The sequence below is a fragment of the Natator depressus genome, chromosome 6 (genome assembly GCF_965152275.1).
Source record: "Natator depressus isolate rNatDep1 chromosome 6, rNatDep2.hap1, whole genome shotgun sequence".
Lineage (NCBI taxonomy): Eukaryota > Metazoa > Chordata > Testudines > Cheloniidae > Natator > Natator depressus.
The window spans coordinates 667,488-685,368 of record NC_134239.1 but is presented as its reverse complement, the minus strand read 5'-3'; the positions used below and the strand labels follow the sequence as shown (position 1 = coordinate 685,368).

Genomic DNA, 17,881 nt, shown 5'->3' with positions numbered 1-17,881 from the left:
GGACACCATGGGGCAGGAGTCCCGATCCCAGCATGCACTGGAGCAACCCGCAGCGCTGCTCAGCTGAGGTCCTGTCCCCAATGCTCCAGCAGGTACTCCTCAGCCAGCTGCCTAGGGGAGAGATTGGGGGGTTACCCACAATGCCCTGGGAGCACCTGCCCCCCTGCTGCCCACGCTCCCCCCAGAAACACTCCTCCCCCTTTACCCACAATGCCCAGGGAGCTCCAGCACAACCCCCCTAACCTCCGCCCCCTTTGTGTTAACCCCACCCACATCCCCTGCCCCTCCCCAAGACAGCTTCCCAAACCCCTGCAACAGACTCCCCCATAATCCCCTGCCCCATAGCAGAACCCTCCCAGATAGCTCCACCCCCAGCCCTCTCCCTTGCAGACCTGCCCCCAGGGGTCTCACCGAACCAGAGGAGGGCGCTGTCCCCGTGCTCGGTCACCAGGGGGCAGTGCTTCTGCTTGGAGGTGCAGACTGGGAGGGGGCAGGACATGGGGCGCCGGCTCCCACCCGCCCCAAATGGGGGGCGGCCATCTGGCCCAGAGGAGGGCGGACCCTGGCCATCCTCTCTCACCAGCTGATGGTACCAGTGGTTCCGCATCACCCTCTGGCTGCCCGCCCCCTGGGCACGGGCACGGCCCCGCCCCCTGGGCACAGCCCTGCAGCTCGCGCTCCTGGCCAGCCAGGCTGGGGGGCAGTGGGGGAGGGGCTCCCAGGGGGGGAAGTGACGTGTTCTCAGCCCAGGGCCGGCGCCTTGGGTGGTCACAGGGGGTGAGGGGGGCGCAAGGGGTCCTGGGAGACGGAATCTTAGGGGGAGGCCACAAAAGTACAGCTCCCATAAGGCCATGCGGGCCAACGGAAGCTCTGAACCATGCCCCCCAGGAGCCTCCGTGCCCCCACTGGGCCGTTCCGCAAAGCACGCTGGGCAATGTAGTCCAGTGCCCCCTCCCTCAGGGCTCCCAGCAGGCCAGGCACCCCTTGGAGAATTGGGGGGCCATGGGCACTGCTGTGGGAAGCTCACGCGCAGAGCCACTCCCCCGCTCCGGGCCTGGGGTTGGTGGGGGTCAGTGAGCCAGTGGTTCATTCTGTGTCATTGTTTATTGCAGGGGAACAACCGTCGTTGTCCCTGGGGGGGGGGGGCCAGGCCACGTGGGGGCCCGACCCGCCGCGGGGCCCCACTGCCCCCTCAGAGCCGGGTGCAGAAACGCAGGTCACTCCCTTCCAGCCGCCGGGCCCATTCGGTGTCGAATCGCTCGCTCTGCGCCACCGTGAACTGGGTCGTCCAGTCGCCCACCAAGCCTGAGGGGAGAGAGTCCGGGCTCATAGCGATCCCCCCACCCCCCAGAGCTGGGCGAGAACCCAGGCGTCCGGGCTCACAGCAACCCCCCTCAGGCATCTGGGTTCACAGTGACCCCCACCCCCCAGAGCTGGGTGAGAACCCAGGCGTCCAGGCTCCCAGCCCCCACCTTTGCGTATGAAGCAGGACACGGCCTGGTCCATGACGAAGGTGGGCAGCGTGCTGTAGTTGGCCATGGGGTTCTCCCTCATGCTCTCGAATGACGTGTGCTCGACGATCGTCTCCAGAACCGGCTCTGGCAACTCCCGGCCCAAGAACCGACCCACCTTCTGGATCTCACCTCTCGGGTCCTGGTGGAGAGACACAGGCCACTGCTGGGGGGAAGCTCGCAGCGCAGGGGAGCCCGGTGTGGGGGAGCTCGCAGTGTCGGTGTGACGGAGCAGGGAGTGGGGCGGATTGACCAGGGGATGTTGTCGGGGAGTTTTACTGGGACTGTCTGCATGGGGGATGGGATAGCAGCGGGGGCTTCGCTGGAGGGACGATACCTGAGCAGGTAAGATGAGAGCCCAGGAGGGGGGTGCAGGGCCATGACTCCCCCACACTCCATCCAGGAGGGGCCTGGGGCCAGGTGACACCTTCTGTCTGGGAAACTGGACAAAGGTTGGAGGAGGAGCCGGGGGGAGGCTGGAGGAGACGTCTGGAGGGGGTTTCAGTTTGGAGCTGGCTGGGGAAATGGAGGGAGACCTGGGGCCAGGGTCCAAGCTCCCTGCCCCCCCAAGATGGACCCAGCTGAGGGGTCCTGTTCTCTGCACCTACAAGCTCTGGTTTAGACCATGTTCCTGTCGTCTAATAAACCTCCTGTGTTACTGGCTGGCTGAGAGTCACGGTGAATCGCAGAAAGTGTGTGGTGCAGGGCCCGGACTCCCGCACACTTCATGACAGTTGGGGAAGCTCGGATGGGGGCACTGCTGGAGGGAAGATCGCAGCTTTGGGGGAGCCCGTCTGGGGGCACTGCTGGGGGAAAGATCGCAGTGTCAGGGAAACTTGGATGGGGGCACTGCTGGGGAGAAGATCGCAGTGTCGAGGGAGCCTGGCTGGGGGCACTGCTGGAGGGAAGATCGCAGCACCAGAAGAGCCTGGCCGGGGGCACTGCTCAGGGGAAGCTTGCAGCGCTCACCTTCTTGATATCTTCGTAGAAGAGGTAGAGGATTCGGTGCTTGTCCCTCGCGTCCCACCAGGCACGGACGTGGTCGAACCAGGAGCCCCAAGGCACTGTCAGAGAGGTGGGGGTCAGGCTGAGCTGGGGGACTCCAGGGCGGGAAGTGGGGGCCCAGCAGGAGGTGCTGTCCCTGGGGCTGGGCCTGCCAGGTTCACTCACCTCTCCCAGCCAGAAAGGTCTCTAGATACTGGTCCCAGCTGCCCGGGTCCGGAAGCCCCTGGTTCATCCGCTGGAAATGGAAATAGGAGACGGCGCTGTCCTTGGGGTTACGGGCCACGTAGATCACCTGCGGGGAGAGAGAACAGGGAGAGAACCCAGGCGTCCTGACTCCCCCTGTCCCCCCTTTAACCTCCATCCGCCGCCCCTCCCAGGAGAGAACCCAGGCGTCCTGACTCCCCCTGTCCCCCCTTTAACCTCCAGCCGCCGCCCCTCCCAGGAGAGACCCCAGGCGTCCTGACCTTACAATCCTGCTCCCAGAAGGAGGGGGGCACCAGCTCCAGGGGCAGGTGGGTTTTCAGGGTCCGTGGGGGAGGCATCGCCGCAGCCTCTTCAAACCCTGAACCAGACGGGGGCACCGGTGAGTGGGGCCTGGACCCCAAGACACGAGCCCCTCCCTGGCCCCTCCCCTGCCCCCTGTCTCACCAGATGGGAGGGGGCGGGGCGGGCAGAGCTCCAGGAAGGGGATGCGCTGGTAAATGGGGGCGCGGTAGCACTTCTGGGGGTCCCCGTCCTGCTGGATCATGTCCACGATCTCCTGAATCCATGTGGTGCCTGGCAGAGATAAGAGACCTCAGCCCGGCCGGTGCCCCTCACTCCCGACCCGGAGCCCCCAGGGCCCCTCACTCCCGACCCGCAGCCCCACAGCGCCCCTCACTCCCGACCCGCAGCCCCCGTCCCCACTCACCCGCCTTGGGGTAGGTGCAGATCAGGAGGTCGTCGGGCCGGGCCTGGAAGCCCCATATCCGCCCCCACAGCTGCGCCGTGTCGCTGGGCAGCGGGACCCCCCGGACGGCCGCCAGCTGGCAGCGAGTGACCATGTCGGGGGTCAGGCGCGGGACCGGCTCGGCCTGGGCCATGGGGGCTGGAGGGAAGAGATCGGGGTCAACCTCCCCCCGCCCCACAGCGCCCCGCCGCGGGCCCGCTGCTCCCACGCTGCCTCCCGGCTCCCGGCCGGACTCCGGCCTCTGCCCCCGGGTCCGACAGGACCGGACCGTCCTGTTCCCTGGGCGGGAGAGATATGTGTGCTCCCTGCCCCCGCCCCAGAGCCGGGAGAGAACCCAGGCGTCCGGCCCTGCCCCCTGCAACCACCAGACCTCCTCCCCCACCCCAGAGCCGGGAGAGAACCCAGGCGTCCGGCCCCCTCCCCCCGCCCCCAGAGCCGGGAGAATCATAGAATCAGAGACCATCAGGGTGGGAAGGGACCTCAGGAGGTCACCTAGCCCAACCCCCTGCTCAAAGCAGGACCATCCCGACTAAATCACCCCAGCCAGGGCTTTGTCAAGCCGGACCTTAAACACCTCTAAGGAAGGAGATTCCACCACCTCCCTAGGTAGAGAACCCAGGAGGGGGCAGGGGCAGCACTCGGGGGAGGGCGGGGCAGGAGGAAGGGGGAGGGGCAGCTGTGGGCGGAGGGCGGGGCAGCAGGAGGGGGGAGGGGCAGCTGTGGGGGGAGGACGGGGCAGGAGGAAGGGGGAGGGGCAGCTGTGGAAGGAGGGCGAGGCAGGAGGAAAGGGGGAGGGGCAGCTGTGGGGGGAGGGCGGGGCAGCAGGAAGGGGGAGGGGCAGCTGTGGAAGGAGGGCGAGGCAGGAGGAAAGGGGGAGGGGCAGCTGTGGAAGGAGGGCGAGGCAGGAGGAAAGGGGGAGGGGCAGCTGTGGGGGGAGGGCGAGGCAGGAGGAAAGGGGGAGGGGCAGCTGTGGAAGGAGGGCGAGGCAGGAGGAAAGGGGGAGGGGCAGCTGTGGAAGGAGGGCGAGGCAGGAGGAAAGGGGGAGGGGCAGCTGTGGGGGGAGGGCGGGGCAGCAGGAAGGGGGAGGGGCAGCTGTGGAAGGAGGGCGAGGCAGGAGGAAAGGGGGAGGGGCAGCTGTGGAAGGAGGGCGAGGCAGGAGGAAAGGGGGAGGGGCAGCTGTGGGCGGAGGGCGGGGCAGCTGTGGGGGGAGGGCGGGGCAGCAGGAAGGGGGAGGGGCAGCTGTGGAAGGAGGGCGAGGCAGGAGGAAAGGGGGAGGGGCAGCTGTGGAAGGAGGGCGAGGCAGGAGGAAAGGGGGAGGGGCAGCTGTGGGCGGAGGGCGGGGCAGCAGGAGGGGGGAGGGGCAGCTGTGGAAGGAGGGCGAGGCAGGAGGAAAGGGGGAGGGGCAGCTGTGGGGGGAGGGCGGGGCAGCAGGAAGGGGGAGGGGCAGCTGTGGAAGGAGGGCGAGGCAGGAGGAAAGGGGGAGGGGCAGCTGTGGGGGGGAGGGCGGGGCACCAGGAAGGGGGGAGGGGCAGCTGTGGGGGGAGGGAGGGGCAGGAGGAAAGGGGGAGGGGCAGCTCAGGGAGCCTGGAGCCAGCCCGGGCCCCTCCGCCCCGTGCTCCCGCCCATTTCCCTCAGCCCCGCCCCTCCTTGCCGACGCGGGCCGATGACGTCATCTCAGAGCCCCGATGCCGGGCTCGGACTGTGGGCAAAGTGAGGGCGGAAGTGGCGTCCACGGGGCGGGGCCCCGCCGCGGAGGCGCTTCCTGTTTCCGGTGCGGCCGCGGGATGGTGCTGATCAAAGAGTTGTGAGTGGGGGCGGGGGGAAGCGCCGGCGCGGGGCTCCGGGGGGGGGCGGCGGGGCCGCCGGGGGGGAGGGGCGCCGGGGGGGCTCCCAGCTCTGACCCCCCCCTTTCTCTCTCCGCAGCCGGGTGCTGCTGCCCTGCTCCGTGGCAGAGGTGAGTCCGGGGGCGGGGCCAGCGGGGCGGGGCCGGTGGGGGATGGGCTGGTTGGAAGGGGGCGGGGCTAGCGGGGCGGGGCCTGGCGGCAGGGGGCGGGGCCGGCAGGAATGAGGCAGGAAGTAGGGGCGGGACTAGAAGGGGCGGGGCCGGGCGGAACGGGGCGGGGCCGGGCGGGGGGATGGGCTGGTTGGAAGGGGGCGGGGATAGGGGGCGGGGCCTGGCGGCAGGGGGCGGGGCCGGCAGGAATGAGGTGGGAAGTAGGGGCGGGACTAGCAGGGGGCGGGGCCGGGCGGGGGGATGGGCTGGATGAAGGGGGCGGAGCTAGCTGGGGGCGGGGCCGGGTGGGGCCGGCTGGAATGGGGCGGGAAGTAGGGGCGGGACTAGCAGGGGGCGGGGCCGGGCGGGGGGATGGGCTGGATGAAGGGGGCGGAGCTAGCTGGGGGCGGGGCCGGGTGGGGCCGGCTGGAATGGGGCGGGAAGTAGGGGCGGGGCTAGCTGGGGGCGGGGCCAGGCGGGGCGGGGCCGGGCGTGGGGAATGGGCTGGATGAAGGGGCGGAGCTAGCTGGGGGCGGGGCTGGGTGGGGGATGGGCGGGGCTAGCGGGGGGCAGGGCCGTCCGGGATGGGTTGGTGGCAGGGGGTGGAGCTAGCTGGGGGCGGGGATGGGCTACCTGGGGGCGGGGCTCCGGGCTCACCCCGTGTCCCCCCCCCCAGTACCAGGTGGGGCAGCTGTTCTCGGTGGCGGAGGCCAGCAAGAACAACACGGGGGGCGGGGAGGGCATCGAGGTGCTGGCCAACGAGCCCTACGAGCGCCCGGGCGAGGCCGGCCAGTTCACCCACAAGATCTACCACCTGCACAGGTGAGCGCCCCCCCTCGCTGGGCAGCGGGATGCAGGGGAGGGGGCGGGGCAGCAGGATAATGGGGGGGCAGCGGGATGCCAGGGCGGCGGAGGGGGGCGGTTGGACAGTGGGATACGGGGGGGGGAGCGGCATGGCGGCTGGGGGGGCTCGTGCTTGGGGAGCCGGGGGAGTCGGGTGCAGTCCAAGGGAGGGCTGGGGTGGTGGGAGGTGCCCCCAGGGCGGGGGTGCAGCTGGCAGAGCGGGTAAGGACCAAGGCCCCCGGCTCTGAGCCCCACATGCTCCCCCCACAGCAAGGTGCCCGGCTTCGTGAAGATGTTGGCGCCTGAGGGCTCCCTGGTGTTCCACGAGAAGGCCTGGAACGCCTACCCCTACTGCCGCACCGGTGAGCCCGGACGCTGGGGGCCCGGACGCCTGGGTTCTCTCCTGGCTCTGGGAGGGGGGTGGAGGCTGGTGGGTCAGAGCAGGGGGCTGGGAGCCAGGATGCCTGGGTTCCCTGCTGTTCATGTTAGCTGCTAATCTCCCCCATCTCTCTCTCTCTCGTGCCTTCTCTCCTGGGGTCCGGGACTGCAGTTATCACAGTAAGTTCCTTCCATTTCCTTTCTCAGCTGGGGGGCGGGATCCGTGGGGGGGAACTGCCAGGTCTTCATGCCCCAGGGAATGGGGGATCCCCCTGGGACAATCTAGGGCCGGTACCTGGCCTCCCTGTCTCACTGTGGCTGCCCCTGCCTGGGAGGTGTTGGGGGGGGGGTCTGCAGGGGGGTTCCGGGCTCTGTGACCTCCCCTGACGGGTGCCTGCCCCCCCAGAACGAGTACATGAAGGACGATTTCGTCATCAAGATCGAGACGTGGCACAAACCCGACCTGGGCACCCAGGACAATGTAAGTGAGCCCTGCCCCCAGTGGTCCCCGCCCTGCGGCCTGCCCCCTGTCAGCCCGGCCCACCCCCGGTGCCCCCTCTGCGGCCCGTCCCTCTGCCCCTCCCAGTACCCCCTGTCAGCCCCGCCCCCCGGTGGCCCCCACGGCCAGGCCAGAGCCCTTCCCCCCGTCAGCCCCGATCAGGCCAGCGTGAGTCAGCCCCACTCCCTGGGGAAGGAGGCCAAAGCAGGGGAGAGCCCTGGGGTGCGGGTGTCCCCCCTTAGCCAGGGCCTCCCCCAGCTGGGACGGTGAGACCACTTACCCATAATGCTCTGCTCCCCCCTCGCTGACGGCTCCCCTCCTCGCCGGAGCAGGTTCACGGTCTGGACATGGAAACATGGAAGGACGTGGAAGTCATTCACATAGACATCGCTGACCGGACCCAGGTGTCCGAGGAGGTGAGAGCCCCCACCTGCACCGGTGCCCCTCCCTCCCGACCCGTAGCCACTGCTAGCCTAGCCCTGGGCTCCCCCCCAGCCCTGCCGGTGCCCCTCACTCCCGACCCGCAGCCCCCTCCCAGCCCAGCCCTGGGCTCCCCCCCCCGCACCTCTGCTGGTGTCCCTCACTCCCGACCTGCTAGCCCAGCCCTGGGCTCCCCCCGCAGCCCTGCCGGTGCCCCTCACTCCCAACCCGCAGCCCCTGCTAGCCCAGCCCTGGGCTCCCCGCCAGCCCTGCCGGTGCCCCCCACTCCTGACCTGCAGCCCCCTGCTAGCCCAGCCCTCAGCCCCTCCAGCCCTGCCGGTGCCCCTCACTCCTGACCTGCAGCCCCCTGCTAGCCCAGCCCTGCCCCCCCAGCTCTGCTGGTGCTCCTCACTCCCGACCCACAGCCCCTGCCAGCCCAGCCCTGCCCCCCTAGCTCTGCCGGTGCCCCTCACTCCCGACCTGCAGCCCCTGCTACCCCAGCCCTGCCCCCCCCAGCTCTGCCGGTGCCCCTCACTCCCGACCCGCAGCCCCTGCGAGCCGACCCCTGAGTACAGGGTGTCCGGGAGCAGATCAGTGCACTCTCTCTCTCTCTCTGTGCCAGGATTACAAAGCAGATGAAGATCCGGCTCTTTTCAAATCTGTGAAGACAGGGCGAGGACCACTTGGTCCGGACTGGAAGGTACCTCCTGCCTAGTGTCTTAGAGCAGGGAGGGAGATGGGGGGGCTGGGAGCCCGGACTCCTGGGTTCACAGCAGCTTGTCTGCTCCTGTTTGCAGCATCACATTGAACACGGTTTGTTGAGGAAAAATCAACACGGCTTCTGTGAAGGGAAATCAGCCTCCCCAGTCTGAGAATTGTATGGGGGGGTCGACAGACGTGGGTAAGGGGGACCCAGTGGATAGAGTGTACTTAGATTTTCAGAAAGCCTTTGACAAGGTCCCTCACCAAAGGCTCTTAAACAAAGTGAGCAGTCAAGGGATAAGAGGGGAGGGCCTCTCATGGATCAGTAACTGGTTAAAAGACAGGAAACAAAGCATAGGAATAAATGGTCAGTTTTCAGAATGGAGAGAGATAGATAGTGGTGTCCCCGAGGGGTCGGTACTGGGACCATTAGTGTTCAACATATTCATAAATGATCTGGAAAAAGGGGTAAACAGTGAAGTGGAAAAATTTGCAGATGATACAAAACTACTCAAGATAGGTAAGTCCCAGGCAGACTGCGGACAGCTACAAAAGGATCTCTCGAAACTGGGTGACTGGGCAACAAAATGGCAGATGAAATTCAGTGTTGATAAATGGAACGTGATGCACATTGGAAAACATCATCCCGACTCTACATACACAGTGATGGGTCTGAATGAGCTGTTACCACTCCAGAAAGAGATTTTGGCGTCAGTGTGGAGAGTTCTCTGCAAACACCCCCTCAGCGTGCAGCCTCAGTCAAAGAAGTGAACAATGTTAGGAACCATTAGGAAAGGGAGAGATAATAAGACAGAAAATATCATATTGCCTCTATATAAGTCCAGAGTGTCAGTGTCACGGGGTCCCCGGGCGATGCTCTGGAACTGCTCCCTACGGAGCCAGGCAGGACTCTGGGGCAGTCTCCTCTCTGGGAGCAGCCTGTCTGCAGGGCACACAGCTCCCCCGGCTCCACCTTCCTGGGTCTGACCCCGGAGCATTCAGCCTCCTCTGCCCCCCCGTGCGCTTCCCACAGCGAGTCCGCCCAGGCGGGGTCCTGGGGAAGCCAGAGGGTCCTGCCCCCAACTCCGCAGCCTGGCCTCTGCCTGGTCCATTGCTCCTCCTCCAGGCTTTGTCTCACTTCCCAGGCCAGAGTCACCTGGTCACATCCCCCTCCTGGTTATGAAGGGGCGGCCATAGCATCCCTGCAGGCAGCTGGAGCAGCCCCCGCAAAAGTCACAGCCCCTTATTCCCACCACCCAGACATTGGTGCAATACACAGGGAAACTGAGGCACACACAGCCTTCGTGCAAAGCAGTAAGACTCACATAGGCTCCCATACAACATAACAAGGGAAAATCCCCACTTCCTCACACATGGTACGTCCACACCTTGAATACTGCGTGTAGATCTGGTCGCCCCAACTCAAAACAAATGCATTGGAATTAGAAGAGGTTCAGAAAAGGGCAACAACAACGATTAGGGGCATGGAACGGCTGCTGTATGAGGAGAGATTAATAAGACTGGGGCTGTCCAGCTTGGAAAAGAAATAGAGGGCTATAAAATCATGGCTGGTGTGGAGAAAGTTAGTTTTATTTATTCCATGTAACACAAGAACTCGGGGTCCCCCAACGACATTAATCGGCAGCAGGTTTAACACAAACACAAGGAAGCATTTCTTCACCCAGCGCCCGGACAGCCTGGGGAACCCTGTACTAGGGGATGTTGTGAGGGCCAAAACTATAACGGGGTTCAACAAAGAGCTAGCTAAGTTCCTGGAGGAGGGGTCCATCACTGGCTATTAGCCAGGCTGGGGAGGGACGCAGCCCCCTGCTCTGGGCGTCCCTTTAGACACAACAAATCCTGCATCTTGGCAGGGGTTAGACTAGATGTCTCTTGTGGCCCTGTCTAACCCCCGGTTCTAAACCTCGGACGGGCAGCGGCTGGGACTGGACGCTCGATAATTGCTTCCAAGGGAATGACCAGAACGGGGCGCCTGGCCCTGGCCACGCTCGGCAGACAGGGTCCTGGGCTGGCGGGACCAGTCTGACGTCCTTTGTGTCCTTTCCTAGCGGGAATTAGCCAACAATAAGGATTTGCCCCACATGTGCGCCTACAAGCTGGTGACGGTGAAATTCCGGTGGTGGGGCCTGCAGGGCCGCGTGGAGAAATTCCTACACAAGGTGAGACAGCGCCGGGCCACCCCAGGGCAGGGGCAGGGAACGGGACACGGGACCCCTCCCCTCCAGGGGGCGCTGGCTCCCATCCGCTCCAGGGCAGGGGCAGGGAACGGGACACGGGACCCCTCCCCTCCAGGGGGCGCTGGCTCCCATCCGCCCAGGGCAGGGGCGGGCTGGCTCGGGGGCAGGGAACGGGACACGGGACCCCTCCCCTCCAGGGGGTGCTGGCTCCCATCCACCCCAGGGCAGGGGCGGGCTGGCTCGGGGGCGGGGAACGGGACCCTTCCCCTCCAGGGGGCGCTGGCTCCCATCCGCCCCAAGGGCAGGGGCAGGGAACGGGACACGGGACCTTTTCCCCTCCAGGAGGCGCTGGCTCCGATCCGCCCCAGGGCAGGGGCGGGCTGGCTCGGGGAAGGGGGCAGGGGCCTGGCCCCTCTGCCCCCCGCCCCATATAGCGTCTCTCTCTGTCTCTTTCCCTAGCAAGAGCGACGGCTCTTCACCAATTTCCACCGGCAGCTCTTCTGCTGGCTGGACAAGTGGGTGGATCTGAGCATGGCTGACATTCGCCGCATGGGAGGAGGAGACGCAGAAGGAGCTGGACGAGGTGGGGGCGGGAGGGGATCTGCCCCCTAGGGGAGGGGGCAGGTTCCTGTGGGGGTGGGGCTAGCCAGGGCTTAACCTCGCCCTCTCCCCCTTGCAGATGAGGCAGAAAGGCGCAGTGCGGGGGATGACGGCCGGAGACGAGTGACCCCCGGCCGGTGCCAGCGGGACACTGACATGGTATGGGGGGGCTGGGAGAGCTCAGGGAGAGGGGTGCTGGGCCTGGAGGACTCCCCTTCCCCCCCCCCCCAGGTCTCCACCTTCCCTGGATTAGGGCTTTGAGCTGGGGACGCGAGGGGCTCTCGGGACAGGAATTAGGGGGCTGGATCTGGTGTCCCCGGTCTCTTGCTAACCCCCACCCCCGTCTCCCCTAGGACTCTGCCCCCTCCCGCCTGGGAGCGAGGACCCAGCTGCCTTCGTGGGACCCCGGGGATCCCCCTTCGCTCTCCGTCCAGCTGGGGACACTCTGAACCCCCTTCCCCGACTGATCATGGCCTAGTGACCTCTGGCGGGACAGCCCCAGCCCACCCCACCCAGGCACTGCCGGGGAAAGTGGGGGGTGCTGGCCCTGGCAACCCCCCGAGCTCTCCCAGGTTTCAGCAGGTTCCTGTCCCCACTGGAATCATGGCGGGGGGAGCAGGGAGCCCCCGGAAATGGTTGCGTTCCCCCAGGGGGCTGATATTCAGCATTGGGGGAGGGGGAGGACACCCCAGACCAGGCGCCCTCCACAGGGCTCCAAGCACCCAGGGCGGGGGCAGTGGGGGAGATCTGCCTCCAGGACCCGCCCCCCCCCCACGTTCTGTAACTCAGGATGGAGCAAAACCATGATCAATAAAACAAGAACTTGTCAGACACGAGCTGTGATCTAACCTGGCTGGGGGCTCTGCTCCTGGGGGAGCCCTGGGGGCTGCCGGGCTGGGGATGCCCAGTGGGTCCCGGCCCGAAACTGCCTCTCATATGGGAACTGCTGGAAACCCCCTGCCCGGCTGGGGGGGGGTGGCGGGGGGAAAGTTCTCTGTGGGGGGCCCCCCTGCTTCTGGGAATCCACTCCTCCTCCCTCGGGTGGGGCCACCGGCTGGCCACGCCCCCTTCCTGTATGCAAATTATCCACCTGGAGCCCCCTTGGGGGGGGGGGGCAGCCTGTGGGGCCCCCACCTGGCTCTGTCGCTCCTGGGCCCTGCTCTGAGCTGGGGGCTTGGGTGCCTCATCCAGGGGTGATGGGGGGATCTCAGGGGCTGGGTCTCCTAGCCAAGCCCTCACCCTTGGGCTGGGGGGGCTCGGGCCAGACTGGGCCTGGGGGCGGGCTGGGGGGTGTGTGGCAGGAATGTACTTCCAGTGGTGGGGGCCAGGACCCAGGCTGGGGGCAGCCTGGGGAGGGTGGCATGCGGGGGCCACGCCCGGAGGGGTGCCCCGACCGATGGCTGCCCAGCACGCAGTTCCGGGGAAAAGGGACCAGAAAGAGCCCCCGTGGCTGGCCCAGTGCCAGGCACTCAGCTGGTTTCGCCCAGTGCTTTCGGTTAAAGCCGGCGGCTCACGTGAGGGTGATCCGGGAAACCGCGGCCAAGCGCCGGGCGAGGGGTCCTGCGTGCCCAGCCCCAGCATCCAGTGAGGGCCCCCGTGCCCGGCCCCCCCGCCCCACCCGAGAGGGGCCGAGTCCCAGCCCTGGGCCCCAGATAACATGGGGTGACCCTGATATTTTCCTTAGGTCAAAGCTTCTGGGGAAACCCGCCTGCCCCGGGTGAAACCCCCTCGCTTCCCCTCCAGCCAGCTCTCGCTCTTGGCCAGTTTCTTTTGCTCAGAGATTCATGATGCAACCCCAGAGCTTCCTGCAACAGCCCTGCTCCACTGCCCCCCCCCTACTGCAACTCAGCTGTGTGCGGGGGGGGGGGGGCAGAGCTAACAGGGGCTGCGGGTCGGGAGTGAGGGGCACGGGCAGGGCTGGGCTGGCAGGGGGCTGCGGGTCAGGAGTGAGGGGCCCGGCAGGGCTGGGCTGGCAGGGGCTGCGCGTCGGGAGTGAGGGGCACCGGCAGAGCTGGGGGCAGGGCTGGGCCTGGCAGGGGGCTGCGGGTCGGGAGCAAGGGGCACCGGCAGAGCTGGGGGGCAGGGCTGGGCTGGCAGGGGCTGCGGGTCGGGAGTGAGGGGCACCGGCAGAGCTGGGGGGCAGGGCTGGGCTGGCAGGGGCTGCGGGTCGGGGAGTGAGGGGCACTGGCAGAGCTGGGGGGGCAGGGCTGGGCTAGCGGGGGGGGGGCTGCGGGTCGGGAGTGAGGGGCACCGGCGGGGCTGGGGGTGGGAGGGGAGGCCAGTGGGTTTCTCTTCTGACCCCACGTGTTCAGTTTTATGATCCCTGAAAACAGGAACCACTGAACGTCCCCTGAGCAACCGCAGGCCGGGGGGGGTCACTGACGAGGGGGCCGTATCGGCTCCCGATACTAAAAACAGAAACTTGGAGATTTTGGAGCCAGCGAAAATGAAACCGGGCCGCAATAAAAGCCCCGGGGGGCTCAGGTGCTGGATTCATCACCCGCCGGCTGGCCGGACGGACGGACAGACGGCAGCCCCCGAGCACCGAGATGCGGCTGTGCGGTGAGCCTGTGGGAACGGGGCCCGCACCGGCCTGGCGCTGCCCTGTCCTTGCGCCAGAGGGCACTGTGGGGCGGGGACATGGGCTTGGGGTGCAGCCTGCCAGTGCGCCTTGGGGGCTGCGGGTCGGGAGTGGGGGGCACCGGCAGGGCTCAGTGTCAGGGGACCCGTGGGTGACGGGGGAGGCGCCGGGTTCTCTCTGGGATATTTTGGGCAGTTTTGAGTCTAAAATTAGTGACGCAGCGAGACGCGGCGCGGACACAAGCCCAGCCCCGGGTATCCCCGGTGCGCGACGTCGCAGGGTCACCACGCCGTGGTCAGCGGTGCCCCCACTCCCGACCCGCAGCCCCTGCCAGCCCAGCCCTGGGCCCCCCAGCCCTGCCGGTGCCCCCCACTCCCGACCCGCGGCCCCCTGCCAGCCCAGCCCTGGGCCCCCCAGCCCTGCCGGTGCCCCCCAATCCCGACCCGCGGCCCCCTGCCAGCCCAGCCCTGGGCCCCCAGCCCTGCCGGTGCCCCCCACTCCCGACCCGCGGCCCCCTGCCAGCCCAGCCCTGGGCCCCCCAGCCCTGCCGGTGCCCCCCACTCCCGACCCGCGGCCCCCTGCCAGCCCAGCCCTGGGCCCCCCAGCCCTGCCGGTGCCCCTCACTCCCGACCCGCGGCCCCCTGCCAGCCCAGCCCTGGGCCCCCCAGCCCCTGCCGGTGCCCCCCACTCCCGACCCGCGGCCCCCTGCCAGCCAGCCCTGGGCCCCCAGCCCTGCCGGTGCCCCTCACTCCCGACCCGCGGCCCCCTGCCAGCCCCAGCCCTGGGCCCCCCAGCCCTGCCGGTGCCCCCCACTCCCGACCCGCGGCCCCCTGCCAGCCCAGCCCTGGGCCCCCAGCCCTGCCGGTGCCCCCCACTCCCGACCCGCGGCCCCCTGCCAGCCCAGCCCTGGGCCCCCAGCCCTGCCGATGCCCTCACTCCCGACCCGCGGCCTCCTGCCAGCCCAGTCCTAGGCCCCTCCAGCCCTGCCGGTGCCCCTCACTCCCGACCCACAGCCCCCTGCCAGCCCAGCCCTGCCCCCCAGTTCGGCCAGTGCCCCTCACTCCCGACCCGCAGCCCTGGCTGGGCAGCTCTCACTCGGAAGCTGATGTGTCTCTCTCTCTCTCTCGCTCAGGACTCATGCTGCTGCTCCAGGCGCTGCTGAGCTCCCGGCTCCTGGTGCTGGGGTTCCCCGTGGCCGGGCGGGGCCCAGGGCCCCGGCAGAGCCGCCAGCTGGGGCCAGGAAATGCAGGCGGAATTCGGGAGCAGCCTGAAACTTGCAAGGAAACTCCAGGCAGAAACTAAAATCCTCATGCAACTCTTTGTACGTCCTGGTGGGACTGGGCCCACATCGACCCCTCGCCCGGCACCGGGACGCGGCCCCTCTGGTTCGGGGTTGAGGGCTGGGCGCCCGGGGACCCCTCACCCGGCACTGGGACGCGGCCCCTCTGGGTTGGGGGCAGGGCTGGGCACCCCTTGCCCGGGGCTGGACGGGCGGGGGGGCCCAGTGGTGGGGGCAGCCGTCTCGGACAGTCTGGAGTCTGGCGGAGCAGGGTGGCCCGGACGCCTGGTTTCACAGTCTCTCTTCCCCCGCCAGGTGTCAGAGCGCCTGGCCTGGCGCCAAGCTGCCGTTCCCCGTCCTGTCGAAGTCGGGGCTCCTGCCCCCATGAGCCTGAGAGCCCAGCGGTGGCTGGCCCTGCCGGTGAGTGGCTGGGAGGGGCGGGGGGCAGTGTTCGAGGGGTGCTGGGGAGTGGTGGGTGGCGGGGCTCAGTGGGGTTGGCACTGACCCCCCCCCCCGCCCTTCATCCCCAGGCGCTGCAGAGGCTGCGAGAGATGAGGCGGGCGCTGGTGATGTTTCGGGGCTACATGGAGATTCTGGGGCGCAGGGAGCAGGAGCGGGGACGCCAGCCTGGCTCAGGGGCTGGAGGAAATCAGCCTGGATCTGCGGGACTTGACGCACCACGTCGATTACCAGGTGAGGGCTGGAGGGGGCGCGGGGGCCGGGGAGACGCAGGGGGCCAGTTCCCAGGGGTGGCGCCCAGATTCGGTGCCCATGGGGAAGTGTGAGGGGGGGTGCCCGGGTTCGGTGCCCACGGGGGAAAATGGGGGGGGGGCTCAGGTTCAGTGCCCAGGTTCGGTGCCCACGGGAGAATGCAGGGGGGAGCCGGGTTCGGTGCCCATGAGGGAGTGTGAGGGGGTGCCCGGGTTCGGTGCCCACGGGGGAATGCGGGGGGGTGCCCGGGTTCGGTGCCCACGGGGGAATGCGGGGGGTGCCCGGGTTCGGTGCCCACGGGAGAATGCAGGGGGGAGCCGCGTTCGGTGCCCATGAGGGAGTGTGAGGGGGTGCCCGGGTTCGGTGCCCATGGGAGAATGCAGGGGGGAGCCGTGTTCGGTGCCCATGAGGGAGTGTGAGGGGGTGCCCAGGTTCGGTGCCCATGGGAGAATGCAGGGGGGATCCGCGTTCGGTGCCCATGAGGGAGTGTGAGGGGGTGCCCGGGTTCGGTGCCCACGGGGGAATGCGGGGGGTGCCCGGGTTCGGTGCCCACGGGGGAATGCGGGGGGGTGCCCGGGTTCGGTGCCCACGGGAGAATGCAGGGGGGAGCCGCGTTCGGTGCCCATGAGGGAGTGTGAGGGGGTGCCCGGGTTCGGTGCCCATGGGAGAATGCAGGGGGGAGCCGTGTTCGGTGCCCATGAGGGAGTGTGAGGGGGTGCCCAGGTTCGGTGCCCATGGGAGAATGCAGGGGGATCCGCGTTCGGTGCCCATGAGGGAGTGTGAGGGGGTGCCCAGGTTCGGTGCCCACGAGGGAGAGTGAGGGGGGTGCCCGGGTTCGGTGCCCACGAGGGAGAGTGAGGGGGGTGCCCGGGTTCGGTGCCCACAGGGAAGGGCACGGGGGGCTGGCACCCAGGTGTGATGCCCGCAGAGGGTAACGTGGGGGGCTGGTGCCCGCTGGTGCTGTGTCTCACTCTCTTCCTCCCCTCTCCCCCCAGGTGTGGGGCTCTGGACAGCCCGACCTGCTGCCCCCCACGCCCCCCCGCATCCTGCAGCACCCCAGCGAATGGAGCAACCTGCAGGAGTCGTACCTGGTCCTGCGTGCCATGGAGACCTTCCTGGGCCGCGTTGTCCGGGATTTCACCCTGCTGCACATGGGGGGGGGGTGGGCCCCTCGCTGAGCCCCCCGCCCCCTTACCCCGCCCCCTACAACACTAACCCCCTTGGGTCACGCTGCTGCTCCCAGAGTCAGGGAGAGAACCCAGGTGTCCGGGCTCCCAGCCCCCGCTGCTCTAACCCACCAGATCCCCACTCCCGCCAGACCCAGGGAGAGAACCCAGGCGTCCGGGTTCCCAGCAGTCCCTGTGTTAATTTATATGAGTGGATTTTTATGTATTATTTATTTTTTTGCTATTTATTACCGAGAAATGTGATCTGTATTTATTTTTTGTAATAAAGTGACTCATGTTAAGTGTCTGGTTGTTTTCATGCAGCCAGGACTCCTGGGTTCTCCCCCAGCTCTGGGAGGGGAGTGGGGTCTGGTGGTTGGAGTGGGGCAGGGTGGGAACCAGGACTCCTGGGTTCTCCCCCTCCCCCCCCCGATCACCTCTCGATTCTGGTTTCTCTTTTCCGTTCCCTGTTTCTAGTTGATTCAGCCCCTCCTCATTCCCCTTCGCCCTGGGGTTTTCTGGGAACCTGGGGCTGACTGATACACAAAGTAAACAGAACCCACTGGGTGCTATTTTGGTAGGTCCTACAGGAACTCATGGGCTGCCAGGAGCATCTTCTTTCCCGGAACCTGCCTCCCCTTCAGCCTGTAGGATTTGGGTACGCGGCCCCCCCACGGTTCTACGCCCCACACTCCTTTCGCTCCCGTTTTCTTTATTCCCGGTTTCCCAGACACACCGGTGGGGGTGGGGGTGGGGGCCTGGACACCTGGGTCCTATCCCAGGCTGCGGGGAGGGGGAGGGGGCTGTCCGTGCTGGCTGGAGTCTGTCTGGCATCCTCTCTTCCTGCCCAGGAAATGGCACGAGCCCCCGCCCACCCCAGGGTCCCCGGCTGACAGGGGTGGGGCAGCGTCACTGGGGCGGGGGTCTGCGCAGACGAAACTTCAGCTCTGCCATCATGTTGGGGTGGGCGAGGCCGAAGCTGTGGGGCAGAGAGACAGGAGGGGGTGAGGGGAGAAGGAGGAAGATAACCCAGGAGTCCTGGCTCC

General features: G+C 67.6%; 1 protein-coding gene, 1 long non-coding RNA gene and 1 pseudogene across 3 annotated transcripts; 2 read left to right on the top strand and 1 right to left on the bottom strand.

Moving 5' to 3' along the window:
- Positions 1-1,109: 1,109 nt before the first annotated feature.
- LOC141988416 (sulfotransferase 1C2-like) lies at positions 1,110-4,086 on the bottom strand. 2 transcript variants are annotated; one of them, XM_074954190.1, is made up of 8 exons: positions 4,031-4,086; positions 3,427-3,603; positions 3,165-3,293; positions 2,981-3,078; positions 2,682-2,808; positions 2,481-2,575; positions 1,473-1,653; positions 1,110-1,305 (listed from the first exon to the last, which is right to left on the bottom strand). In XM_074954190.1, the coding sequence occupies exons 2-8, from the start codon at positions 3,596-3,598 to the stop codon at positions 1,193-1,195; spliced, it is 915 nt and encodes a 304-aa protein (XP_074810291.1). In that variant the 5' UTR covers positions 3,599-3,603; positions 4,031-4,086; the 3' UTR covers positions 1,110-1,192. The 2 variants fall into 2 exon arrangements, with proteins under 2 accessions (XP_074810291.1, XP_074810292.1); XM_074954191.1 differs by lacking the exon at positions 3,165-3,293 and having other exon boundaries at positions 1,116-1,305; positions 4,031-4,080.
- Positions 4,087-5,205: 1,119 nt separating this feature from the next.
- LOC141988421 (phosphatidylinositol transfer protein beta isoform-like) lies at positions 5,206-11,225 on the top strand (annotated as a pseudogene).
- A 3,731-nt stretch (positions 11,226-14,956) lies between these two features.
- On the top strand, positions 14,957-16,795 carry LOC141988422 (uncharacterized). The gene is made up of 4 exons (XR_012639754.1): positions 14,957-15,000; positions 15,274-15,378; positions 15,489-15,651; positions 16,665-16,795. It is a non-coding gene; the product is annotated as an uncharacterized LOC141988422 (long non-coding RNA).
- The last annotated feature ends 1,086 nt before the right edge of the window (positions 16,796-17,881 follow it).

Excerpts from the sequence above, each read along its gene's own strand:
- LOC141988416 (XM_074954190.1), bottom strand. The coding sequence starts at position 3,598 with ATGGCCCAGGCCGAGCCGGTCCCGCGCCTGACCCCCGACATGGTCACT. Across the intron at positions 3,079-3,164 it reads GCCCCGCCCCCTCCCATCTG|GGTTTGAAGAGGCTGCGGCG; the intron begins GTGAGACAGGGG and ends CGTCTGGTTCAG. Across the intron at positions 1,306-1,472 it reads GTCCTGCTTCATACGCAAAG|GCTTGGTGGGCGACTGGACG; the intron begins GTGGGGGCTGGG and ends CTCTCCCCTCAG.